The following is a 27,864-nucleotide window of genomic DNA, read 5'->3' as shown; positions in this document are numbered from 1 at the left end:
GAATTTCTGAGTGATTAACAAGGTACCATGTAGTGTGGATATCCTGGATAAATATACTGGATTTCTCTAACCTATTTGACCACTGTCCTCTTTGAGTAGAAAATCTTATAGAGTTTTTTAAAGGTGCCTAAAATATTTCTAAATCTTATTTTTCCTTAATCTAGCCCTCCAAGACACTTAATAAATGACTCCTTTTTCCCTTCCTGAAATGAATGTGCTTACAATGGTATTGATTAAATTATGTGTTTTATACAGGTGAAAAGGTGAGGAATAAAGAAAAAATCCAATTATTCATGTGTTTATAAAAATTATGATTTTATGTATACTACCTTTTAAAAAACATTTTAACAGTTAGATGAGTAAGCACATAAAATGGATGGGGGAGATTACTTCCTTATTTTCTTCTCAATTGGGTGTTTCAGTGAAGCCAATTTAATGCAAACCAGTATAAGATCAGGTTCCAGAGTAAATATTTATTACTTTTAGACCACTAACTGACAGTAACAAAGAGGCCTACATTTGTTTAAAAAGTCAACATTAGCAATTATAGTTCCTCAAAACACCATTTATTACTCAAAGATTCAAAAGATATATAATTATGCAATTAGAAGTTATATAGAATAAAACTGCATTAATCAAAATGTCCTGTAGGAGGAAAGAATTTGCCAAAATTGGCTTCTCTTATTTATCTGATATGTGGATTATAGAGAGTTGACTGTTTTCCTCATCATAAGATCCTCAGTGGAAAAATAGAATAGGCATACAAAAGTCATGTGTAATTAAATTTTGAGATGGTGTGAAATATAAGGCAGAGACAGATTATATATGAAGAAACGCTTTAATAGCTTATCACATGTACTTTCCTGCCCCAGAGAACATTAAATTCCAAAGGAAGGGAGGAAAAGAGGAGAGAGGTCATCTGATAATGCTAGGACACTAGACTAGAAAATGTTGAACTTTGCAGTCTGACCATTAAAACAGTAATTAGGAGCCCGGCCAGTGTGGTTCAGTGGTTGAATGTTGACCCATGAACCAGGAGGTCAGGGTTCAATTCTTAGTCAGGGCACATGCCCAGGTTGTGAGTTTGATCCCCAAGGCGGGGCATGCAGGAGGCAGTCGATCGATGATTCTCTCTCATCATTGATGTTTCTACCTTTCTTTTCCTCTCCCTTTCTCTCTCTGAAAATCAACAAAAACATTTAAAAAAACACACATACACAATAATTATGATAATAGTGGCAAAACTGGGAGTTTCACAATTAAAAATTCTGCTGAAGAAACTCATAGATGAAAGATCCAGGTGCCTGTTAACTTTGTGTGAAGTGATTGCTTCTATCCAGATGGAATTCAAAAATTAAAAATAATTATTGCAGCATTATTAATAGCCACTGACACAAAAATGCCAGCCGCATTTGTATTATACAAGTGAAATCTTGTTGGAACCCTGAACTGTCTAAGGAGACTGGTTGTGCGTGTATCAAATTGTGATCACTTCCTAGCAAGTTGGTAAGTTGGAGGACATTCGGAATGGGACAGAAGGAGCAGGAGGGTTTAGAAACCAGAATCTTATTAACCTTTCTATCTAGATCTTTATATCTAGATCTTGCTATGTGGCCTTAAGCAAATCAAAGCAAGTCATCTTAACTCCATTTCCAGTCTCCTTTTTAAGGAGGTTAAACAAGATGACTGCTATTTCCAGAATTTACTAGCGCATCATTATTCAAAATATTAACTATATGTTTTCAATCTGAAAATTTATGGAAGTCTAGATTTGAGGTTTGATCTTTTTTATTTTTTTCCAGACAATGGAGGCAATGAATGGTGGAAAACTATTTTCCAGTGCATATCTGATGGATTTAGGAGGCTGCATAAAGACATTACGCTATTGTGCAGGGTGGGCTGACAAGATCCAGGGCCGAACAATACCTATTGGTAAGTAGCTCTGAGGAGATTTCTGTAGAGCTGAATAATTCCAAACACCCCCTTTAAAGATGTCAACCAAATAAGGCAAATTTATTGTCTTCCCGACTTTGAGACAATGCAGTTCTGAACCTGGAAGTTCGGCTACAATTCATCATTTGGCTTTTAAAATTGTTTCAGCATAATCCGTGCAGAAGATAACACTACAGATGTTGTAGAAAATATTAAAGTGAGACAATTATTATGCTTGAATTACTGACTTAAGGCAATTTTCTTTCTAAGGGCCCAAACTTTTCAGAGGGTCACTGTAATTATTTATGCAGGTTTTATTCCTAGAGGCACTTATACCCTTTCTAAATTGTAATTATTTAAGCCACTTTGCATATCATGTGTGAGTCACTTTATGATCGTCTGTGCCTGGTCTCACTTAGTTTAGCTACGTCAGATTACTTAAACCAGTTCACACATAGGACTGTTTTTATAGCCTGATTTAAGAATTTGTATGAGTGAATATTTTGTGTGTTAGTATTTTAGTAGAGTATGCACATGATGGGATAGGAATATTTAAAAAGCATCATTTTGGAAGACATTATGGATAGAATTTGATTCATATAAACTTACTGACTATAGAAATACAGCGCCCTCCAGGACTGGCCCTGATGGGCATTTCCAATGTAATTAGAGCATCCAGCAGGTTAGAAGTGAGAGCCAGGAAGTGAAAAGGGGAGAGCGAGAGCCTGGTGATACCAAGAAATGTGGCTATTTTAGAAACTCTTACTTAACCCTTTGACAAAATGGGAGGAGTCCGTTAAAGTTACCAGTAGATTTTGATAAGGAGCCTTCCTGCTATGAGAGCCAGGGAGTTTTTGTGGGAACTAGGCCAGAGAACGCACAGCACAATGTAACCTCAGGACAACCACATCAAACTCAGAGGCAGATGAAGAAGTCAAGTCCAGGTTGAAAAGAAATGTACTTTGCACATTTTTTTTTCATGGATTAAGAGAGTTTGCTTTTATTCTTTGGTAGGCAAAACCAAAACAAAACATTTTAGAACATGCCAGTATGAAAGATTTATTGCTCTTAAGATTTTTTTTTTTTTAAATTCTGCTACTTTTCAATTTTACTATTGTTTAAATTATATTATTTAAAAATTGTTCCATCATTACTGGTAGAACTTAAAGCTTCCAGAAACAGAACTTTAATAGTTCTTTTCTTAGTCACACGCCTTTTACTTCCTTTCTCATGAAAGAAAGGAAACTAGGAGAATAAGAATGCTTTAGAAAACAGCCCTCCTGTATGGTGAGAGAGAGAATGAAATATCTTTCAGATCTATTCCAATTTTGCATTTTGGCTTTGGCCTAGTTCAGTTTTATGGTTTCTCTCATCTCAAATTGCTATGTAAGACTCAAATGTGGAATCTAATGTACAAAATAAACTGCTGGAAAAATAGATCCAGAGACATTGAAGCATAGAACAGACTATGAAACCTCAGGGAAGGCAGGGGTGGGAAGAGATCAAAGAACTTGTATGTATGTATGCATAACCCATGGACACAGATAATAGGGGGGTGAAGGCCTGGGGCAGACAGTGGAGGTGGGCTAGAAGGGGTCAATGGGGCGTGTAATGCTTTCAGTAATAAAGATTTAATTTTAAAAATTGCTATTTGAAAGCTCAAATTTTTATCTTGCAAATAGTTGGAGATATCTTGTTTTATTATTGCTGTCTGTACCTTCCTCCCACATCAGCCCCAAATTACCATTTCATGGATGTTAGTCACATTATATATAAACTAGAGGTGCGGTGCACAAAAATTTGTGCACTCGGGGGGGAGGGAAGGTCCCTCAGCCCAGCCTGTGCCCTCTCGCAGTCTGGGACCCCTTGGGGGATGACCACCTGCTGGCTTAGGCCCGCTACCCGGGGGATTGGGCCTAAGATGGCAATCAGACATCCCTCTGGCAGCCCGGCAGCCCTCAGGGGATGTCCACTTGCCAGCAGGGAGCAGGCCTAAACTGCAGTCGGACATCCTTAGCACTGCTGAGGAGGCAGGAGAGGCTCCCACCACCACCGCTGTACTGGCAGCCATCAGCCTGGCTTGTGGCTGAGCAGAGCTCCTCCCATGTGAGAGTGTCCTGACCACTAGAGGGCAGCTCCTGCATTGAGCATCTGCCCCCTGGTGGTCAGTGTGGGTCATAATGACCAGTCATTCCCAGTCCTTCTGCTGTTAGGGTCAGTTTGCATATTACCCTTTTATTATATAGGATAGAGGCCTGGTGCATGGGTGGGAGCCGGCTGGTTTGCCCTGAAGGGTGTCCTGGATCAGGGTGGGGGTCCCATTTGGGTGCCTGGCCAGCCTGGATGAGGGGATGATGGCTGTTTGCAGCTAGTCACACCCTCTTCAGGTTGGGGGTCCCCACTGGGGTGCCTGGCCAGTCTGAGTGAGGGGCTGAGGGCCGTTTTCAGGCTGGCGGGTGACTGAAGCTCCCAACCTCTCCTTTTTTTCTTTTCTTTTTTTCTATTTTATTGATTTTTTACAGAGAGGAAGGGAGAGGGATAGAGAGTCAGAAACATCGATGAGAGAGAAACATCGACCAGCTGCCTCCTGCACAGCCCCCACTGGGGATGTGCCTGCAACCAAGGTACATGCCCTTGACCAGAATCAAACCTGGGACCTTTCAGTCTACAAGCCAACACTCTATCCACTGAGCCAAACTGGTTACAGCTCTTTTTCTTTTTCTTTTTTTATTCTGGGATTTATTTACCTTCTATGGCTGTCACTGGAACTGAGACCCAGCTTTAGCTCTGAGGCTCGGCTCCAGCTCTGAGCCCTTGGCTGCTGAAAGCAGGTATCTGGGTTTGTTTGGGTTCTATAATCAAAACTCTGTTGCAGCTCCAGCTCTGAGGCCCAGCTGGATGAAAGCAGGTTTCTGGGGTTTGTTTAGCTTCTATAATTGCAACAATGTTTCTTAGAGTGCAGCTCAGAGGCCGACAGTGGCAGGTAGGGAACCTTGGCTTCCTCCATCACTGAAGCAAGCAAGCCTCCTATTCGCTTCCGCTGCCTGGCTGCCAGCTGCCATCTTGGTTGGCAGTTAATGTGCATATCGCCCTGATTAGCCAATGGGAAGTGTGTCAGAGGTACGGTTAATTACCATGTTTGTCTATTATTTGATAGGATGATAATGTGTTTTATTTTCTAGATGGAGACTTTTTTACTTATACAAGACATGAGCCTATTGGTGTGTGTGGCCAAATCATTCCTGTAAGTCAGTCTCCTATTTAATTTTCAATCTTAAAAAGAAAATGAGTTCTAATTGTATTTCATTTGGTAATGAGGCTTTCTCCAGCACAAATGGATGCTTAGATGTTTGCCAAATGTGTGACAAATGTAGTAACTGTTGAACTTGTGTCCCCCTGTGACTGAATTCCTTGGAAATGAATTACATAATCCAGAAATCTGTCTATATCCTGCATATCTCTTGAGAGTGTTTCAATATTACAGCATCAACAAATCTTGACCTTTTACTCAATGGTTTGTTTTTAAAATGCTGTATTATATACTCTTTTTGAGACTTTGTTTTTAAAAAGCAGAATTATATACTCTTTTCAAATCCTGAGTGAATTTTTTAAGTTAAAATGGAAGAAACTGTTGGAGCACTGTATGGAATATAGCCTCACTTTACATTAGAAGCTTTGATACTTCAAATTCCAGATAGAGAAGGTAGTGTTTTAAAGCAGAATTATGAAGATTTTCTTTTAAGCCCCACAAATAGGAAACTATCTAATTAGATTGCATTTTAACTCTCATATTTTAAAAAGGCCAAATAAAGGATGGTAAAATGTCCCAAAGTTCCTAGAGGAGGAAGTAGCAATGACTTATCTTCTGCTTCAATGAGATTGAAATGTATACGTATCAACAGTGAATGAAATTTCTTCTTAGTTCAAAAATTCCAATAAAATCCATAACACAACACAATCTCAAATACAAATAATAGCTAATATTTACTGCCCGCCTGTGATGAACCAAGTGTGTTAAGTACTTGGCCCACTTTCTTCATGAATCTCCAGGACAGCTTTCTGAGATAGAGAAGACTTGCATCAACATGTACAGGTGATGAACTCATGCTGAGAGAGCATGCAACTCGTCTGAATTCACATGGCTGATTGGTGGTTGAGCTAAGATGTGAACCACGCTCTCAGCCTTCAGACCCTAGACTTATTTGCCTTGAACAAGATATTTGTCTTAGAAATAAATGCTACTAATTAATGTTATTGGGTAAATAGTTATTATAGATTATCTGCATACAGAGAGTGGAATAATCACATTTTGAAACACTTACATATAACTTATAGTATGTTTAATAGTAATGCTTGATTTCCAAACCATGCAGTGGTTTTTGTTTTTTTCTTGGTAGAAAAAGCTCAGGATAACAGCACTTGATATTTTGTGGCCCCCTCTTGCTCCTCTTCTGTGTCCAGTTTTTTCCCCACCTTCTTAGCATTTATGAGTTGCTTTTAGCAAATAATTTACTTAGAATACTCCTGATTAAACAAACCTACTACAATAATTATTTAACATCTACAGGAAGTGTATAATGTAGAAGTCAGATTAGTGACTGTGACTTTCAGCAATTCAAAGGCTCTATTGTTTCCTATTGCCTTCTAGTGGAATTTCCCGTTGGTTATGTTCATTTGGAAAATAGGGCCTGCCCTCAGCTGCGGAAACACAGTGGTTGTCAAACCGGCAGAGCAAACTCCTCTCACTGCTCTTCACGTGGCATCTTTAATAAAAGAGGTAAGTTTCCTAAATCAAAATATGCACAAGACTCAGGAGTCCTGCCTTGCAATAGGAAGACCTCATTTGCTGCTACTGTAAACTGCATTGCTTGCCAATGGCTCCTGTCCAGTGCAGACACATTTAGCATGGCAGCCGGCTGGCAGCTCCGCGGGCAGTCAACCAAAATGAACTCTGCCCAAAGGGAGCCAGGGAGCCAGACTCAGAGGCTTCATGTGAAATAGTTGCCTCATGATCACTTTTTTGTTTGTTATCCCAACTCTCGTGAATGAAAAATTTATATTAAAATTGGTACAATTTTCATTAAAATGTTGAAATGTATGTTGGTTTATAACTGCCATTAATGGTCTGGAGTTTCTGCAAATTGTCTAAATAGTTCATCCGAAGGTTGGAGGCCTCTGTGCCAATATGCTTGCTTGTCATGTTGAGCCACATTATTTTTAAACACATCTACTCACAAGGGGATCTGTTGACATCCTCTTTTCTATTGTGGCTTCCTCTAAATGTACCTTCTTGGTCACTAGAAACATAAATTTAGGAATACTGAACCCATATTTTAAAAAGACTCTTCACTTCAAATTTTAAAAAGTGAAAAGAGAAAGCAGATGGAGGGTTGAGGAACTGGGTGAAAAAAAGGTGAAGGGATTAAGAAATACAGATTAGTAATTGAAAAAACAGTCTCAGGGATGTACAGCACAGCATAGGGAATATAGTCAATAATATTGCAATAACTGTATGGTGCTGTGGGTACTTGAAATATGGGGGGGATCACTTTGTAATGTATATGATTACCTAACCATTATGCTGTACACTTGAAACTAATCAAAAATAATATTGAATGTAAACTGTAATTGAAAAATAAAATTGAAAACGAGGCATTGTGATATAAATAACATGAAATTTTAATGTGCACATGTCGGTTGCAACACTGTTTTCTACCTGGTAATTATTTAACTAGGAATAAAATCAATCTGTGAACCTTAATCATGAATGGACGATAGTTCTTATCTAACATTGTACTGATCACATAATGCCAATGGGAATTTGTAACCAGGTTGTTATGCCCTGAACAATCAACAGGTAGAAACTAAAATGTGGGATCCCTTTAGCCGCTTATTTTTGCTTTCCTTCTATGTGAGTAATTTACCAGACACTTCTATACAGATTACCCTTTTGTATTGCTATTATGCAATTGGAGACAGCCATCACTGGAGCAATGATCTATAAAAGTCAAGCATGGACTTACCCTGAGAAGAAATGTTCCCTCAACAATGCAACCGGCCCTTGAGGTTACTTTAGTGGGCTAACAAATGAAATAATAATAGTGATGATAATAGCGAAACCACTTAAGTGAATCTTGTTTGCTATGGAAGCTCATAAAGTTAACACAGAGTGGCCGCTTCGATCCCATGTTCTCATTTCTGTCATAACTGTTTCACTTTGCATCTTTTAGGCAGGCTTTCCTCCTGGAGTTGTGAATATTGTCCCTGGTTATGGGCCGACTGCAGGGGCTGCCATTTCTTCTCACATGGACGTAGACAAAGTGGCCTTCACTGGATCTACGGAGGTAACATCATTTCCTTAGGCCAGTCGTTAAGAAGGTCTGCATCTCCAGCTGTCAGAAGTGTGTTTTATGTAACTGTTTTTAAGCCGACATTTCCTTAAAACAAAAGTTCCTTTTTAATGATTTGTTCCTTATTCTAACCTTCAAGCATGTTTATAGAATATAAGCAGATGTGGTTGAGATGAAACAAAATACCTAGTACCAACTCAGAAGGAGTGAAGTGAGCTGCTTTCAGTGTTCTCATTCCTTTCCCTGATGAGAAATATGACCAGTTGTTAGACCTTGGCATTTGGTTAGGTCCAGTTTATGATAGAAAATATAAATTAGGCTACAGTGATTTGTATGGATAAATGTAATTTTACCCTGTAGACTATAAACCTTAAACAGCAGAGCCTCACCCTTAGCTCCTTATTTGGGGCTCTGTCTTCTATGGACATTCTGAAAGGCCAGCAGCTCAGCTTCCCTGGATGTTGTTGCTGGCCCAGCCTAACTTTTCTGCCTCTCTGGCTCCAGGTGGGCCTTCTAGAAGGTTAATGAACAAGGGCCCAAACCAGATTAAAGTAAAATGCTAAATAAGCCTGCCTTCATGAGAGCAGCGTAAGCCTCCTCTTTTGTAACGCTCCATTTCAGGTTGGCAAAATGATCAAAGAAGCTGCAGGGAAAAGCAATCTGAAGAGGGTGACCCTGGAGCTCGGTGGAAAGAGCCCTTGCATTGTGTTTGCTGACGCAGACAGTGAGTAGAAGCACTTGTTAACTTTTCCCTCTCCATCCTTCCTGGTGTCTGGTAATGTCATCCAGTGAACTTGACGTTTACAGAGGGGTTTGCTTCTAACGTCAAAGTGCAAGGCCTTAATCAGAGTCCAGAATTACTCTTCAGAAATCTCTTAACTTGTCCTAATGTGATAACTCTAGGTAAGTCTAACAGAGACACTCTTTCTTGCTGGTTTGGGATAGATTACTATTCTCCCAGCTGAACTCTGGATGAATGAATGGTTTTACACTTAGGAGCCACAACATATTTTTTAAATTCCGTACCTTTAAATATTAACATCACATTAAGAAGAGAGAGAGACCCTCAGACATATGGGACTAAGGCCAACAACCACATTTATTCAGATTCTACTATTTGTTGCCGTCATTTCAGAAGCAGAAAGGATTAGAAAGGTTAATTTGTCACCTGGCTGATAAGAGGTGGAATATATTGAATCAATATCTGACTACATGACTCATGATATTTCTGTAACACCCTATTGCCTTTGAGAAATGTGTATAAAAATATATCATCTTTAGAAAAGATCTCTTTTTTTAACATGAGTGTCTTCTTTGCAGTGGACAATGCCGTTGAATTTGCACACCGTGGGTTATTCTACCACCAGGGCCAATGTTGTATAGCTGCATCCCGGCTTTTTGTGGAAGAATCAATTTATGATGAGTTTGTTCGAAGGAGTGTTGAGCGAGCTAAAAAGTATGTTCTTGGAAATCCTCTGACCCCAGGAGTCAGTCAAGGCCCTCAGGTGAGTATGAAGGAATAGCCTTTTCAGGGGACACTATAAAGTGTCCTCTTTAAGCCTAGTTTTTATTGAATAGCATTACTTCCCAGATATGTGGTATCTTCCTAGGTGACAATATTATAACAGTGTGATTTAAAAGACAATTAATCTAACTCCCAACAATTTTTACATCTAAGAGTTTAACAGTCATGTTGGGAATTAAAGATGTGAGGGAAAATTAACAAATTATATAAATTTCTTGTTTTCTTCAATCTTCATGCTTCTTGATTTCTATATACAGTTTCCTGTCCACTTGGAAGTTCTTAAACAATGGTATCACTTAGCTCTTCCTCAGAATCAATCCTTTGTCTCAGCTTCCATCCCACAGGGAGAGGCACGCAGCACATTCCTAAATTCTCTCCAATGCTTTCAGTTGCTCTAATGGTGACACGTGTCCTGAAAGGTCTTGAGTTCCTGGGTTTGTAGCAAACTTCTCATCTTAGTTAAAAACCGATCATTCCTCTAGGGTCCCCTTTTTCTTCTGTCTTCCTAGAACCATCACCAATAAGAGTGTCTCTTTAACTCTTTCTCTTATCCAAAGGTGACCCTTCTCTCTTCCTTGCCCAGTTCTTTGTTATGGAAGCTCCTGGAACTTTGGTTCTAAACTTACTCCTACCCTTTGGGATTTTGATCTAGAGCAGAGAATTTCGCCCCCCTCCCCACCAAAGAGACAACTGGTATTGTTTGAGATATTTCCAATTGTCACAACTAGGGGCAAGGAGTGGTTCTACTGTCATCTAGTGGGTAGAAGCCAGAGATGTTACTTAACACCTTACAATGCACAGGAGAGCCCCACATCAAAGATTTTTCTGGCCCAAATGTCAATAGGGCCACTGTTGAGAAATCCTGCTCTAGAGACTACACATTAAGCTCAGAGGCTCTATTCTTTCACAATATTCATATATACTGTTCCACACTTGATTTGGGGGGGGGGGGGACACTATTATTGACTTATTCACTAAGCCAAAGATAAATCTGACTAACCACAAGTTATCAGCAAAACCCTGGGATAGGTACCTGGCAATGCCAAAAGAAACAGGTTATGCTACCCGACTTCATAAAGTTTAGAGTTGAGATACGTTAAAAGGTTGTCTTGTAGTTTCCTGCTCATGCAAGATATCCTAGTAGGAAAATCTTAGGAGTTAGGCAATGCCAAACATTCAGACATAAAAGCTCGAAAATAGCTGGCAAATAAGGTAATAAGTGGCTGAGTGTTATCCCTTTATGCTTTGTATTTATTTTGGAGTCACATTTTGCTATAACGTAGTGCTGGTTGTCTGACCACATTGTCCGTAACGAGACATTAAATATAAATTCCTGTAATTTTAGAAGTTAGTGACCATGTAAGTTTTCTAACAAATAATTCTTTAGCTTCTATATGCCAGTGCATAAGCAGGGATTGCATTGTCACCAAAGATACATCATGAGATTAAAAAAATAATTTTTGGAGGTATAGTCAGATTAATGAATTGGAATAGGCCAGAGAAGTTTGTAGGAAGTGCATGGATCTTTGACTATTGACAGAATATCTACAATTATTAAATCAATACTACAGCTTCATTTATCTGATGGAAATGAAGAAACATTTTGTTTTTGGAATATTCCATTAAATATTGTGCACTGAGGAGCATTGAGCAACATTGTACGGAATGTTGTGCCAATCTTAGAAAATGGTTTCCACTTTCCAAATAGCATTTAATCTAATTGGCTATGGTTGCTGAGTTGTGTGCAGTTAGAACTTTATAAAACCTTTTATTGGGCCTTGGAATATGGGGGAGATTTCAGAGTCAGAGAATAAAATAAAGAACAACATTTTTTTTTAAGTAGTGAGAAAAGACAAGTTAGCCTGGTAACTCACCTTAACCCCTCGATCTCTGAAGATTTCCCTTTAAAACCTCAGCCACACCTGAGACAAAACAGTGTTCACCAGTGGTTTGGCGTCCAGGAGTCACCTAATCCCTCAATGTCCCAACATAGGAATTGAGGCAACAGGTGGCACCATTCTGGTGCGTGGAGGGGAGGTGTGTGCTCTTGGTGTTCCCAGACAAAACTCTGCACTCATTTTTCTGCTTATAAAAATATTATTTAACAAACCATTATTAAAGTTCTGTAGTTTTTGTTGCATGTTTAGATGTGGCCCATTTAATGAAGTGGGATGGCAACAATCAGAATAGGCCAGAAATTAAAACCAGACCTACTATTTACCCCGGGGGACCTGAACCGGGAAGGATGGCCAGGCTGTGGTCAGCATGGACCCAGCCGTGAGGGATGACCAGAAATGAGGAGAACCAGACAGCGGTCCAGGAGTCTTCCTAATGTCCTGTAGCATCTTCTTTCCAACTACTATATCTAATTCAACCCAGTACCAAAGTTCTTTTTTCTTACTAACACTCTTTCTATTTCAGTTAGGACTCTAGTTTCCAGTGTGTTTCATTATTAACAGGCGTGAATAAATGAGTCATGTGTTTGCAGTGCCACTAGGCTTTTCTTATACAACTGTAAAAAAAAAAAAAATTACTAAATACAAATCTCTATCTTCAAGATACATGGAAATGTCATCAAAAAAGGTTTCAAAAGTCATATGAAAATAAAATATACCCAAAGAATGAATCTGAGCCTCTGTCCGCTGTGTTATTTGACTTAACAATAGCATTCTGAAGCCCTCCGTAACAGGCCTCGCAATTATTTTCTCTACACGTTGTTAAATTTCTTTTCCTTTTCATGTGGTATTTTTCAAATAGATTGATAAGGAACAATATGAAAAAATACTTGGCCTCATCGAGAGCGGGAAGAAGGAAGGGGCCACGCTGGAATGTGGTGGAGGCCCCTGGGGGAACAAAGGCTACTTCATCCAGCCCACGGTTTTCTCTAATGTCGCCGATGAGATGCGCATTGCCAAGGAGGAGGTAAATGGCCTCACTCTGCTCTGTTCCCACTGTACACAGTGTCCCTTGAAAATTCTCTCTTTGAACATCTTTCTCAGTAAATGTTACTTTTTATTTCTGTTATTGATAAAGGTTTAAAGTTGTGATCAAGACTAAAAATAGTAAGGAACGTATTGGGCAGGCCAACAATATCCAGCCAAATACAGATCAGAATGCTTAACAATTTCTAGATGCTTCCTTCACAGGCTTAAAGTAATAGAAAAGAAAATTGTCTCTTTAATATTGCTTTTTCTCCTTTGGAAAGAAAATATTTGAAAATAATGGGAAAGGATAAAATTATATGCAGTTTTTCTTTACTTAAGCTTTTTATTTTGAGATAACTGTAGATTTAGTTGCTGTAGTAAGGAGGAATACAGAAAAATCCATCTACTCTTTATCCAGTTTCCTTCAATGGTAACATCTTGCAGGACTATAGTATCACAGCAAGTATGTTGACATTGAAACAATTAAGACACAGAACCACATTTCATCACCACATGACACCTTCATGCTTCCATTTAATAGCCTAATCCATGTCCCTTCTACCCATCCTTGGCTTTCCCTTCACCACAAATCTACTCCCTATTTCTATAATTTTTTCATCATAAGAATGTTAAACTAGTGAAATCATACTTCATGTAACCTTTCGGGATTCACTTTTTTTCACTCAACACAATTCTCTCTATATAGATTCATCTAGGTGTTGCATGTAAGAATAGTTTTTCCTTTTTATTGCTGAGTAGTATTCCATAATATGATGTACCACAGTTTGTTTAACCGCTCACTCATTGAAGAACTTTTGGGTTGTTTCCAGTTTGGGAAACATTGCTATAAACATTGGTGTATAGGTTTTTGTGTGAACATAAGTCTTCATTTGTCTGGTATAAATGCCCAGGAGTACAATAGCTGAGTCATATGTTAAATGCAGTTTAAGAAACTTCCCAACTGTTTTCTAGAGTGGCTGAGAGATTTCACATTCCCATTAGCCATATATGAGTGGCCCAGTTTCTCTGTATTTTTTTCATATTCTGTTCATTCAACAAATGTTTATTTCAAGTTTATGAAATGACACAGAATCTAAGTGGGTTATTTTCTTTCCCAAAATGTCATCAAATTAGGGGGAAAGTGCAGAACCATTTCCAATCTGCAAACAGGAAATAAATAGGAGAAAAAACACAAAAAAACAAATGCATATGGATAATCAAACAAATTCTTTTTTCTACATCAGTTCAGCCCTTCACTGAATTATAACTTGCATTTGCTGATTTCAAATATTTGTCTTATTAGGTCATTCTTGCTTATCTTGGTTAACAGCAGATAGAATTAGAAAAAAAACTTCAAGCATGTATTGTGTTCCTACAATATTCATGGTAGAACAGCTTGTGTGTTACTTCAAAGTAGGAGCCTGGCCAGGCCGTGGTGGCTCAGTGGTTGAGCGTTGACCTATGATCCAGGAGGTCACAGTTTAATTCCCAGTTAGGACATATGCCCGGTTGTGGGCTAGATCCCTAATCCTTAGGAGGCAGACAATCAATGATTCTCATTATTGATGTTTCTACCTTTCCCTCTCCCTTCCTCTCTGAAATCTATATATATAAAAGTAGGAGCCTGGGGCCAAATGCTGTGTTCAATTAAAATGAAGTGATATATTAATACATCTATTACAGTAGATGGTTCACAGGCCAATATACTTAGATTTATAACCTTCAGATTTATACTCAGCCTCTACTGAATGGTAGCTTCCCCCTCCTACACTTAGAGCAATGATGAACATCAGAAAACTATCCTTTCTGATTTTTGTCTTCTCTAATTGCCATTTCCCAGAAAATTCTGGTAACACTCAAAGGAGCCCTCTTTACTTCTAATATATGTGTTATGGAACAATAATATAGGAGTTTACTTTTTAAGAGAAACCCCAGTTGTTTTTCTCCTACCAGGAGGTAAGATACAGAATGAGTTGAGTTTGGGCTGCACTAACTAGCGTTCAGCAAAAGTGAAAGTGCTCAGGCTTGAATGAGCAAATTGTGAATTTGTTTCCTGTGCTGTGATTATAATCATTGTCAATGAATTCATGCTTTGGTTAGTACGGCATGAATAAGGATTTAAGCTCTGGCAGTAATGAATCATTCTATTTGGTATGTGAGTTGAGTAAGATTTGGCTGAAGTGTAGAATCTGAACAAAAATTCATGTTGTTTCACCTAACTTGATTGATTATGAAAATGTCTAAGACCAATATAATAGTTGATATTTCAATTGATGGTAAACTGATATTTAAAACATTATTATCAATCATTGCCTATTCATGTATCCAGTAGAACAAACATTGCTTTCTTGGTTTGCTGTTTATGTAGCTACTTGGAAGAGGAAAACTAGGGAGAAAATTTAAAACGTTCCTAAATAGAAAAGCAACTCTGTAGTTAGTGATTTCATGCATAATCATTAAGTTCTTGAAAGAGTAATTCCAATTCTAGAAAATGAATTATGCCTTATTTGTATCCCATCTTGTTCCAAAGAGAACGTAACATGTTTTAACCTAGCATTCCAGCAGTTACCATTTTGATCCTTACACATGAGATGAGAAGCAAAATCTTAATTTAGGATGATTTATAAGGCAGAAAATTATATTATCTAAAATATTTAGTTTTAACCTATTACTTTGATTTATTTCATTCATTTCTTGTGGTGTAGATATTTGGACCAGTGCAGCAAATCATGAAGTTTAAATCTTTAGATGATGTGATCAAGAGAGCAAACAATACTTTCTATGGCTTATCAGCAGGAATCTTTACCAAAGACCTTGATAAAGCCATAACAGTCTCCTCTGCTCTGCAGGCCGGAACAGTGTGGTAAGTCAGACCTATAAATACTGGCTTTTCAATGATAAGTACATGAATAGGTTACTTTATCCTTTTCATTTGGAATCGCATGGCCTGCTGGAAAACAGTTGTTACCAAAAACAAAACACACTCACACACCCTCTACGATTTTGGAAGGATATTTTCTTTAACTCCTCCCAGCCTCCTGAAATTGCCTGCCCTGCCGGGAGCCGGTCCATCCTTGCTGTTTCAAGGGACCTGGCATATTTGGCATACGGTTCTTAATATGTTTGCTCACCTTCTTGGCGCTGTGTTTTAACCAAAGTCACCTCTCCGAGAAAGGTTGAATCCCCAGGTAGGGATTTTCCCCTGAAGTTAGGGAGGGAATAAAACCCCTCAACTAAGTGCCAGGTGGGTAATTAATCCCTTTAACTACGAACAATCATGCTTAAACTACATAATCTTTTCTCCCTGGAATGGAGATAAGAAACACCCTAACCTTTGTAATAGAGATTGATAGGATTGAATCAACTGGTATAAATACAGTTGTAACAAGACAGAAACACTCAGAACTCAGAACACAGAACTAAGGACACAGGGCTTGGAAGACAGGACCAAGAGAGACAGAGCCTAGGCACAGAACCTACACAGAACGTTCTCTAGAGACAGAAGAACTTCGCTGGCGAGAGCATGCCGGAGGATCCTGGACAGGGACTGGCCTCGGAGCCTAGAGACAGAGCCTAGCGGGAGAACATGGCAAGGGATCCTGGACTGAACCTGACTACAGAGATTGGCAGGAGAACCTGACTGGAACCTGGACACTGAACCTGACTGGAGAGCCTGGACAGAACCTGGCTGGAGAACCTAGCGAGGGAACATGGCTACAGAACCTCGCTGGAGATCCGAAGCAGAACCTCTCTGGAGATCGAGACCAGAACTTGGCTAGAGATCCTGGCTAGGCTGCTGATCAACTGAACGCTGTCTCCGTGCCCTTCCTTCTTCGCCGACTCCGTCCACACCTCTGGGGACCCCTGGACCCGCTGGGGCTGGACCCCGGCATATGGCGCCCGAACAGGGACCCCTAGGTAAGCGCCCTGCACTCGGGACGGATCGGACTCCACCGTAGGAAGAGGGTGGATAGTCTTCGCCGACTCCGTCCACACCTTTGGGAACCCCTGGAACAGGATTCCCTTAGGTAAGCCCCCCCCATTGAGAACCCCACACTCGGGACGGATAGGACTCCACCGTAGTTAAAGGGTGGATAGTCTTCGCCGACTCCGTCCACACCTTTGGGAACCCCTGGAAAAGGATTCCCCTAGGTAAGCCCCCCCCCCCATTGAAAACCCCCACACTCGGGACGGATAGGACTCCACCAGGGTGCTACAGACCCCCCTATAGAGGATAAATAGGGTAAGAAGGTGGATAGTACAGAACTTAGATTGAGAAGATGTGCCATACTGAGTCTAAAGAAAAAAGACTCTGTATTGATCTTTAGATTAAGAAGATGTGCCATACTGAGTCTAAAGAAAAAAAGACTCCATATTGATCTTTTAACACATATGCTTGCTAGCAGAGGAGTTAAGGTTACTCCCAGTCAGATGGAACATTTTATACAAGAAATATGTCCATGCTTTTCTGAGGAAGGAAAGGTGCCAGAAAGGTAAATGTAGAGGCATGGGAGAAGGTAGGCCCAAGGAGCCTTATCCTTAACCCCACTGCAGCCTTTCCACCCCGGGAAAGTGCAGGATTGGCAAGCTCTCCCTGGAGTGATAGATCAGGACTCAGGTAATAGCAGAAAGCGCCAATCCTACTCTTAAAATGGATACAAGAGAGCGTTTCAGGTTTTTCTTTTTAATGCTTGCTTTTAAAAAATAAAAAAGGGGGAATTTGCCGGGAGCCGGTCCATCCTTGCTGTTTCAAGGGACCTGGCATATTTGGCATACGGTTCTTAATATGTTTGCTCACCTTCTTGGCGCTGTGTTTTAACCAAAGTCACCTCTCCGAGAAAGGTTGAATCCCCAGGTAGGGATTTTCCCCTGAAGTTAGGGAGGGAATAAAACCCCTCAACTAAGTGCCAGGTGGGTAATTAATCCCTTTAACTACGAACAATCATGCTTAAACTACATAATCTTTTCTCCCTGGAATGGAGATAAGAAACACCCTAACCTTTGTAATAGAGATTGATAGGATTGAATCAACTGGTATAAATACAGTTGTAACAAGACAGAAACACTCAGAACTCAGAACACAGAACTAAGGACACAGGGCTTGGAAGACAGGACCAAGAGAGACAGAGCCTAGGCACAGAACCTACACAGAACGTTCTCTAGAGACAGAAGAACTTCGCTGGCGAGAGCATGCCGGAGGATCCTGGACAGGGACTGGCCTCGGAGCCTAGAGACAGAGCCTAGCGGGAGAACATGGCAAGGGATCCTGGACTGAACCTGACTACAGAGATTGGCAGGAGAACCTGACTGGAACCTGGACACTGAACCTGACTGGAGAGCCTGGACAGAACCTGGCTGGAGAACCTAGCGAGGGAACATGGCTACAGAACCTCGCTGGAGATCCGAAGCAGAACCTCTCTGGAGATCGAGACCAGAACTTGGCTAGAGATCCTGGCTAGGCTGCTGATCAACTGAACGCTGTCTCCGTGCCCTTCCTTCTTCGCCGACTCCGTCCACACCTCTGGGGACCCCTGGACCCGCTGGGGCTGGACCCCGGCACTGCCCCAAGTATGGATGCTAGGCACTGCACTGCTTTCTTTATATTCATTATCTTGTTTCACATTACAGCTGCTTACATATGTTAAATTTACCAGTGGAAAAAACGAAAACTTACCAAGATCACACAATGAATGACAGCTGAAACTCAGACCTATTTCAAACTCTACAGCAGTGGTTCTCTACCTTGGCTGTACATTAGAGTCGCCTGAGGAGCATTCAACATACATACAGTGATTTGTGGTGAGGAGAGTGTGCATTAAACCTACTGATTATATCACTCTCTGTGACTGAGTCTGGGCAAAGCTCTTTTATTTAAGGAGTACTTTTCAAAGATTTCATGATTCTCATGTGTAACCAGGATAGAGGACCACTGCTCAAAAGCCTGATTCTTTCTATAATGCAGTGCTGTCTTTCAGAGACTCTTAATAAAATTAAATCATCAGTATGGCTGGTGACTAATGTAGAATTATCCCATGATACATTTATTAACTTACATACAATAGCAATGATGAATTTTATTATCTCCATTTACTAAAGACTTCCTATGTATCAAGCACCATATAAAGTACAATTCTATACAACATCTTACACCTTGAAACAACCCTGTTAAATATAACCATGCCCTTTTTACAGAGGGGAAAGCATGCTTAGAGAAGCTAGATACTTTCCCACTGTTCCTCAGGTTCTGAGGGCCAAAACCAGAGTGTGTGGGCAGAGCACCTCCCATTATAACAAGAAGGAATCTTAAAAAGAGAATCAATTGGCAAGGCTGATCACTTTGAACTTACATTTTCTCTAACTCAGTATTCTCTGTTTACTAGCACTAACATAGTTTCATTTCCAGTGCTTTTAAAAAAAGACAAGGTTTTAGGTTTTTGACTTTTGGAATCACACAATTATGACATCATTTCACCCAGTGGCGTGGGAATCCCCAGTCAGAAATTTCTTTACTATTAAGACAGAGGCGACTAGATTCTTATTATTGTATATCTTAAAACACAATGATGTTCTGACATTGTCCCAGAAATAGTCACTGCATGGTGTTTTCCAGATAATTACTGAATTCCAGAGTTTTGGGGATTTTACTCATAATTTCAAATTAATGATTCAATTTTTCAGTTGAAAGAATCATTAAACAAAGCTGAGACAAGTTGTCTTTTGAAAGTGTAAGTTTATTTAAAGAACTATATTCCAGGAAGAGAGGCTGGATAAGAACTCTGTGGTCCACCGAAAATATGGAACTCTGGAAAATGGATAGCAAATGCTGTAACTGAGAAAATGTCTAAGTATTATCTCAGGATCAATTAATAACCAAACTCTCCCAAGCATAATATAATTTATCTAGAAGTCACACTATTGTTTACCTATCATAATGGTATAAAGAGAGGAAAAGTGTTTTAAAAGAACGTTGTTCCTCCTTTAAATAATATTGTTTTCCTCTTATGTTTAATGAGAGTCATGTTGATAATTAAATTTTACTGTTCACTTTGACTGCCAGGAAATTCAAAGCTAAACAATTTGTTCATGTCCTGCATAACTACATTCCCCCTTTTCTTGATCTTTTATCGTAATTTTTTCTTTAGTTCTAATCACTCATGTTTTTGTAATTATATTTGTTCAGAAATATGGCAAGGAGTAAACAGTTAATAATGAAATCCAACTCCTGCCAAAGCCTCAGTTTAAGCAGTTATTGAACCAATTAATGAAAAAAGTGAACTGAGTAACATGATACATATTGTCATTGCAAAAGAAAATTGACTCTAGCCTGTTAAGCACATAACTCACGAGAATTATAAGCTAATTGTCAGCAGTAACCCAGCCAACAAACTCCAGTCTCTAGCAAGCCTTTGTCCTATGGCATACAAGCTATTCTAATTCAAACTACAACTTCTGAGGAACATATGTCCTACCCAAATGGCTATCCACATGCTGAGTTGTACCCTTATACTTGTGTCTAGGTTGTATATATGCATATACCAGCGATTTTCAACCAGTGTGCCACAGGAATTTTTAAAACATGCAATACCTAACTATTTAGTCTGAGGCACTTACCTCTTTCCCCTTAGATTGTAAAAATAAATAAAAAATGACAACAGCCAACACAACCACCATCCAGTGTGAGCAAATTATACCTGTGTGTTTTGGTGTGCCATAGAATTTTAATAATTTATGTATGCCATGAGATGAAAATTGCTGATTTATACTTATTGCAATGAATATGTTGTATTGAAATTAATGAAATTCTTAAAGAACTCGCTGAATTTCTAAAATTCCAGATCTAGGGGTTATTGCATTGGTTCGTTATGATCTATAATATACGTTTTCCTTTCTTTCCAGGGTGAATTGCTATAGCATGGTGTCTGCCCAGTGTCCCTTTGGTGGGTTCAAGATGTCTGGAAACGGACGAGAACTGTAAGAAGAGCCTTCTATTAAGATAAATACTTATCTTGATAAAGATAGTTGTCACTCTCAGGGAATTAATCCATAGTCACTACTTAAATTTAAACTGGCCTCTGTTCTTTCCTCTGTTCGTACTGCCAAATGGCTTTTTAAATGCTGGGTTTACCCAGTAAGTACAAAAAGGTAATGGCAGAAGGGAAATAGAACTTAGGTCCCCTATAAATAGTAGGAGTTTACTAACTTTGGTTATTGAAAACATTCCCAGAAAGAAGCTAGAAACTACAAATTGGTGATTGTAAGAAGTGTGCAAAAATAAGAACACTATAATTATTTGAAAATACCTCTGAAGTAGATTAGGTGCCTTTACCTAAAAAAATTTTCAGCCCAGCCGGTGTGGCCCAGTGGTTGAATGTCAACCCATGCACCAAGAGGTCACAGGTTCGATTCCTGGTCAGGGCACGTGCCTGGGTTGCAGGCTCAATCCCCAGTAGGGGGCCTGCAAGAGGCAGCAGACCAATGTTTCTATCTCTCCCTCACGTTTCTTCCCCTTCTAAAAATATGTTTTTTAAATTTTTTTTCAATATTGAACTTAATGTGGACTCCAAAATTTTAAATTACCTGGATGAGTTTTTCTTGGTACTAAAATCTAAACTGAAAAGGAAATCTGAATAAAGATTTTGTTCTTTTCTTAATCCTCACCTGAGGAGTAAGGATATTTTACCCATTGGATTTTTTTTTTTTTTTATAAAGAGAGTGGGAGGGAGAGAAAGGAGAAACATGGATGTGAGAGAGACATATTGGTTGGTTGCCTCCCACACTCACCCTGTGTAGGGCCAGGAATTGAACTTGCAACCCAGGTGCATGCCCTTGGACAGAAATCGAACCAGTGACCCTACAGTGCACAGGCTGGTGCTCTAACCACTTAGCAACACGGGCAAAGGAAAACATGTTTTGAGAATATATATAAAAATGCATTTAGAAACCTTCAATGGCTTTTTAAACAATATATAGACTTTTTAAATGTACACATAGAAAATAATGGCAATATGTTTGCTTAATTTTGTTCAAGCAATTTAACCACTTCTTAAAACTTTTTTATATTTAGCAATAAATTTTAAAAGTCTTCAAGATAAAAGACATATCATATACAAACCTTATGGAATCAGATATAGTAAAGCTGCCCATTTTATAAATAAGAAGTAAAAGTGAGTCTCAGTTTCTAAAGGTCATGAATGCATGTACTTTGTCATTTAAATAAGTCAACAAAATTACAAATAACCAACTATCTTTGGAGAGCTGGTGAAAGAAGGAAATGATAAAATTATTCACCTTCTTCTCAATATACATTAATTAAGTACTTGTATGTATATAAGAACCAGGGAGCCCCAGAAACATGATACCATGTCCCATCCTTCATGTAATTGTGGTGGCAGGAGGCATGTGTAACAAGATATATAGTGCAAAATAGCCTACATATGCTATAAAATGAATTGTATTAGATTGGGAGTCCATACCTCAGGGAGGTAAAGCAGTGAAGTGCAGAGCACAGTATTATTGAAGGACAGAACATTGGGGCACCACCAGAGTATAACATTTCTGGCATCTAACACAACTTTAATCTGTCCAAGGACAGAATTTGTGGTGGGATAGGAGTGGGAGAAGAAAATAGGTCTGTGAGCTCCTTTACATGTTTAAGATTCTGTGGTTGTAACTAGTAGAAATTTAGTAGATAAAAATTAATGGTAGTTGATAGAATAAGAAATCTCAGAAAAGATAGCACTTGATCTAGGGGATGAAACAAGTGTAGAAACTCAGTAGGTGGAGAAAAGGCAGTTCTGAACAGAATGTTACATGTGGCATGTTGAGGGGCTAGTGTTGGCTGGCTGGTGGGGATTTATGGAGTTGGGAAGAATGAGTCCAGAGCTAAATAGAATATGAATTAAGAAGTTTTGAATTCAAGAGAATTTGATTCCATCTTATTAGTGGGGCAGTGAAAAGCTGTGGACATGTTTAGAATGTTGTTGAGGAGGTAGAGAGTGGCAAAAGGTCAACCCTTAAAAAAGTGCATGGCATAGTACAGGAAACATAATTATAGATAAACCAACTTACATTTGAATTCCAACTCCACTGTTTGCTAGCCTTGAAGCCTGCTCCAAGTTGTACAACTTTTGAGCCTCTGTTTTCTCCTGTTTAATATGGAGATGTTAACATTCCTGTTAAGATGAGTGTGAGAGTAAAATGACCCACTGCCCTACTGCATGTTCATGCCCTAGCATTGATACTCTCACAAAGTGGGGGCTCAGCAAATGGAGCCTGCCTTCCCTACCTCTTTTTCTTTATAATATCCATTATTAGCGAGTCTCTTGGAAAAACTAATTACTTTGTACAAAAAGCTATAGCAAAGGTTAGATTATTCTGAAGGACATGTCAATTTTGTTTACTACAATTTGTTCAAGCCATAAGGAAATTGGTAAAGGGATGAAAAAACAGGAACCAACCCTCAGTAATTTCCTGAAAATCTGGAATGTTGGCATAGATAATTTTCTTCTTTAAAATACAAAGGAAAAAGTTTTATGGTAAATACTACTTCAAAAATTCTAGCTGAGGATGCTGCCATTAATGTCCACCTGAAACCAAATTTGGCAACCTTAATAAACAAGCCATTTTCTACAAGCTGATCAAAGAGAATTATTGAAGCGATCACTTCAAACAACTCCCAAGAGTTCAATTATAATTTATCCTCAACGATTGAAAGGCAGAATTCATCAGTTGGGAACAGAGTCCTCACAGACCTAAAACTAGTGGTATGTAGACCCCCATGTGGCAGTGATGCTGAGTGCCTGAACCTCCATTGGACTCTAGATCATGGTGCTGGCACTGGAATTCATTAAGTGACAGAAATTCCCCTCTTTGTGTAATTGCACGCATTGTTACTTAGGTTAACCTAAATTGAGAGTTAACTGCCATTCAAATTTGATTGGCTCTCAGCACCTCACAAGAGATGTCTTTCCTCCTGTCCCTTTTGGAAAGGGGAGCATGAGAATTTTATAAACTACTGAGCTTATAGAGAGAGCTCACATGAATTTTGTTTTGCTTGATGATATTTGCTACGTCAGCTCAGCAAACATTTCCTCCTTACTTGATTAGTATCTGGCTCATTTCTGGGTCTAGAGACTGAAAAACAGATGCAGCTTGGGACTAGAGCAGTGGTTCTCAACCTTGGCTGCACATTAGAATCACCTGGGAATCTTGTTAAAATCCTGATTTCTGGGCCTCATTAGTAACAAAAAAACAGAATTTCCGGAGGATGAGGCCCAGAAATCAGGATTTTAACAAGATTCCCAGGTAATTCTAAAGTGCAGCCAAGGTGGAGAAACATGGGTATCACCTGAAAGTCTATTGGAAATGCGGAGTCTCAGGCCTCTCTCCAGACCTACTGGAACAGACCAGCATTCAGTCAGGTCCCAGGTTATTGGTATATTGAAGCTTTCAGAAGCACAGAACTAGTCACCCACTGATGAGTAAGATTAAGTAAAGAGGTGTTTTTGTGTTATGTCATAGACATATATATGCATAGATATATTAAGGAGCAGGAGTTACTTCAGCCTGAGTACAACAATAACCACAATACTATCCTGACAGTTTCGAGTGTCCTGTAACCCAAAATACAATGGAAAGTCTATTGGCAAAAATCACGGATTAATTTCTCTAACTTTGTGCGATAAAATACTATCCTTTAATGGGTTTCAGACAACTGAGGCTAAACCCTTTAATTACTTTGAAGAGCATGCTCACTGAAGCTTTTAGAAGGCATTTTCTGAAGCTTAATGGCCCAAGAAAATAATCAGTGTAAGAGGATTAGGTTACCCAGGAGAAAAAGATGCCTTCTACATACCTGCCTACATCACTAGAAGGGAGGGGTAGAAAAGGATCAAGATCTTTTTCCTCTGTACGACTACATGTGCATTATGATATGATTTTAAGAGTACTTGTAAGTGCATGTAATTTAATGCTCTGATCAAAACAATACAGAGAATAACTTAGCCTAATCTTTTTAGTCATCTATTTAACAAAGGACGAATCATAGTTTTGAAAACTGGTAGAAGGTCTTGATAAACCTGATAACATACCAGGCTCCAAATGATTGACTCAGGTTAATTCCTGATCATTTGGGTTGTATTTAAGAAAAAAAAAAAAAAAAAAAAAAACATGGGAGGGGCTAGATGACTAGGAAAATCCAGCAACCACAAGAAGTCCAAAAGGTCTGAATTTAGACCAATGAACCCTCTCCCTTGCATAAAAACAAAATAGATAAACAAAAAAAGAAAAACCTCTAACAATAGGTCAGATATTTTTTTATTTTGACCTTTTAAGAATTAAGAGATATTATTAAAACTACAGCCAGAAAATACTTTGTTTCAAGCCCTCTCTAATAGAGCATGTTAGAATGAAGATGGAATCGTGGTCATTATTAACCCCCTCATCTGGGCCAATCACATGAATTTACTAATCTTTCTGTACTATTCAAATGGATTATACAGGGTGAGGCAAAAGTAGGTTTACAGTTGTGCGTACATGAAACAGTTTAGTATTTAGTATTTTCCATACGAACAACTGTAAACCCACTTCTGTCCCACCACCCTGTATATTACTATATCTCCTCTTGTGCTGTGTCTTAATTTATTTTAACCTAACCTAGAATTGGTGTGTGGGTGTGTGGTGAGCTCTTTTATGGTTAAGTAGAACAATGTCAAAAATTGACAGTTTCTGTGAAAATCAACTGAGTATGCATGCTCATTAAAAATGCAAAAAAAAATTGTTTGAAAGTTTCTCCTCAAGGAGATTTATGTAAGAGCAGATATCTTATGGTTGGCTAGCTGCTATTTGAAATGCTTCTGTACACAGAAAATATCTTCCATTGTTCCCAGCCAGATAAGCAGGAACCAAATCATGGACCGTTGCATTTTGTAGTGCTGTGCTAAATTCTCTGGGTTTCCCCCCCACTCTCTCTAGGGGAGAATACGGTCTCCATGAGTACACAGAGGTTAAGACAGTCACAATGAAAATTTCTCAGAAGAACTCATAAAGAAACTACATGGAAAGACAGAAGAATCCTCAATGGCGAAGCATCTCATGCTGTCACTAATATATTATGGTGGGTTTTAAATACAAAAATGTTTTCTTGACTTTTTTTTTAAAAAAATATAAACTGATCATATTAGCATTGATACTACACATAGAATACTTACGTGTAGCTTATCCTGAATCATTTGCCTTCTGGTATGTGACCTCCAAGTCCTATCTGTAATAAAAAGGATGGATGGATTTACATGAAAGATCTCTCTAGCGCCATAATAGTCATGTGCTTTTCTTTGTAGCTACTTGTCCAGGATAATCATTGTATAGAAGAGGACCAGTTGTCACTTAGCTTCTTCCCATTAACAGCCCCTTGAAGTACTTAACATGCCTGTTAACTGTAGGGTAGGTGTACTCTGTTCCAAGTAGTTGTGAAGTCCTTAGATTTTGTTGAAATGTTTCCAACAATGTCATGTCTTCTTCTCAAATGAAGTAATCCCTGAAATACTTAGCTGTAATCTAATCACAGAGCTTAATAAAAACAACCTTGCATGATTCTGGTTAAGTTTGAATTTTTTTTAAGTTGAAGTCTTGATTATGGTGAATTATTCTCCCTGTCGCCCTAAATCAGTGTTAATTTGAGCGTAAAGATGCATTTAAAAATAAAAGTCTAGCCTACTTAATCTCAAATGGATAAAGAAACATTTTCCAGAGGAACTGTTGAAATTAATAGCAAACATTTGCGATAGATTGTCTCCATCCTTCAGCAAGCATTTATTGAGTTCCTACAAAGTTATGGGATTAAAACACATAGAATTCTATGTTAGGTGTTATAGAAAACATGTGAATAGTGGATGGTCCATGATCTCAATTTAGTGGAGAACAAAAATACTATCAAAAAGGAAGGAAAGAAGGAAGGGAGAAAAGGAAGGTGGATGAGGGTGTAACAGGAAGGGAGAGGAGGGAGGGAGAAAGGGAAAGGAAAGAAAGAAATGAATGGAGCTTATAATGGAAATGAGAATTCTAAGAACCATAACAGTGCTGTAATGTGCCAAAGGGGTAGCCATGACCTCTAACTTCAGGAATTGAGTCTGGCCTCATGAAAAAAATTTGACTGGATATGAACCTTAATTGATGATTGATTTGTAGTGAAAAAGGGGGAAAGAGGTCCCAAAACATAGTCTCTCAAGACAGGTTCCATAGGAAAAAGTTTTTGAAAAATTCTATAAACGTAATATCCCCTCTAACAGTTTCAAATTGAACACTGTCATATTCCAGGTTCTGAAAAGCCTTTAAAAACTAATACATTTTCACCCAAATTTATTTAACCAGAGAACTTGCCTTTACCCTACCCTCATTTAATACCAATTAACAATAAGAAACCCATGCTGGAAGATGCTGTTCTATGCAACAAGTGTTCTGTGTGTTCTGAGGAGATATCTGGGGACCAAGGGGGAGCAGCTGAAATAACATCCTCTGTATAAAACTGGACCATACTTACATATTTATTCTCTCATATAAAGAGCTTCTGCATATGCTCCCATGTAAGAAACAAAATCAGTTAATTTTTGGTATATTACTGTGCATATTCTAAAATATTCTTGGTTCAACAGCTTAAAACTCAAGCCTAGTAATCTTTAGGATAACATTACATAAATAATTAAGTTTATCATTTTAACAGTAATAGGTACTTCAGGGACACTATTATTAGGACATTATAATAGCTGCCTCAGTAGAGTGCACCAATGTGTAAATGAATAAAATTCATGAGCTTCCAGTCCTAAAACAATTTCAACTTCGAGTACAAAATTTCTCAAAATTGTGTGGACCTGTAAGATTGGCCATCTTGACTATTTTGTAAATTTGGGGGCATAATTACCATTTTGAAAACTGGAGGAATCAGAGTCTTAGGGAGACCTGAAAGATCTTCAGACATTGAGAGGGGAAAATATCCAAATACAGAGGATGGTTATGTTTTCTGAATACCAGACAGTGTCTACATTTTTAAAAGATCTGTTTAAAACCATGCATAAATTAATAGGCAGACAAGTTAATATTGTAATGGCATCACACCAGAACATTTTTTTAAATGTATAAC

At 38.8% G+C, this 27,864-nt stretch overlaps 1 protein-coding gene across 1 annotated transcript in view; it reads left to right on the top strand.

Moving 5' to 3' along the window:
- ALDH1A1 (aldehyde dehydrogenase 1 family member A1) overlaps positions 1 to 26,321 on the top strand; it is a 49,343-nt gene extending 23,022 nt beyond the window's left edge. The window contains exons 4-13 of the mRNA XM_059656910.1: positions 1,803 to 1,932; positions 5,115 to 5,176; positions 6,581 to 6,709; positions 8,163 to 8,276; positions 8,904 to 9,006; positions 9,603 to 9,787; positions 12,565 to 12,729; positions 15,437 to 15,594; positions 20,628 to 20,702; positions 25,704 to 26,321. Of these exons, the coding sequence (XP_059512893.1) occupies positions 1,803 to 1,932; positions 5,115 to 5,176; positions 6,581 to 6,709; positions 8,163 to 8,276; positions 8,904 to 9,006; positions 9,603 to 9,787; positions 12,565 to 12,729; positions 15,437 to 15,594; positions 20,628 to 20,702; positions 25,704 to 25,776 (1,194 nt within the window). The 3' untranslated portion in view covers positions 25,777 to 26,321. The remainder of the gene's footprint in view (positions 1 to 1,802; positions 1,933 to 5,114; positions 5,177 to 6,580; positions 6,710 to 8,162; positions 8,277 to 8,903; positions 9,007 to 9,602; positions 9,788 to 12,564; positions 12,730 to 15,436; positions 15,595 to 20,627; positions 20,703 to 25,703) is intronic.
- The last annotated feature ends 1,543 nt before the right edge of the window (positions 26,322 to 27,864 follow it).

The sequence above is a fragment of the Myotis daubentonii genome, chromosome 11 (genome assembly GCF_963259705.1).
Source record: "Myotis daubentonii chromosome 11, mMyoDau2.1, whole genome shotgun sequence".
Classification (NCBI taxonomy): Eukaryota; Metazoa; Chordata; class Mammalia; order Chiroptera; family Vespertilionidae; genus Myotis; species Myotis daubentonii.
The sequence above is the reverse complement of the archived record's forward strand: the minus strand, read 5'-3'. Positions and strand labels throughout refer to the sequence as shown.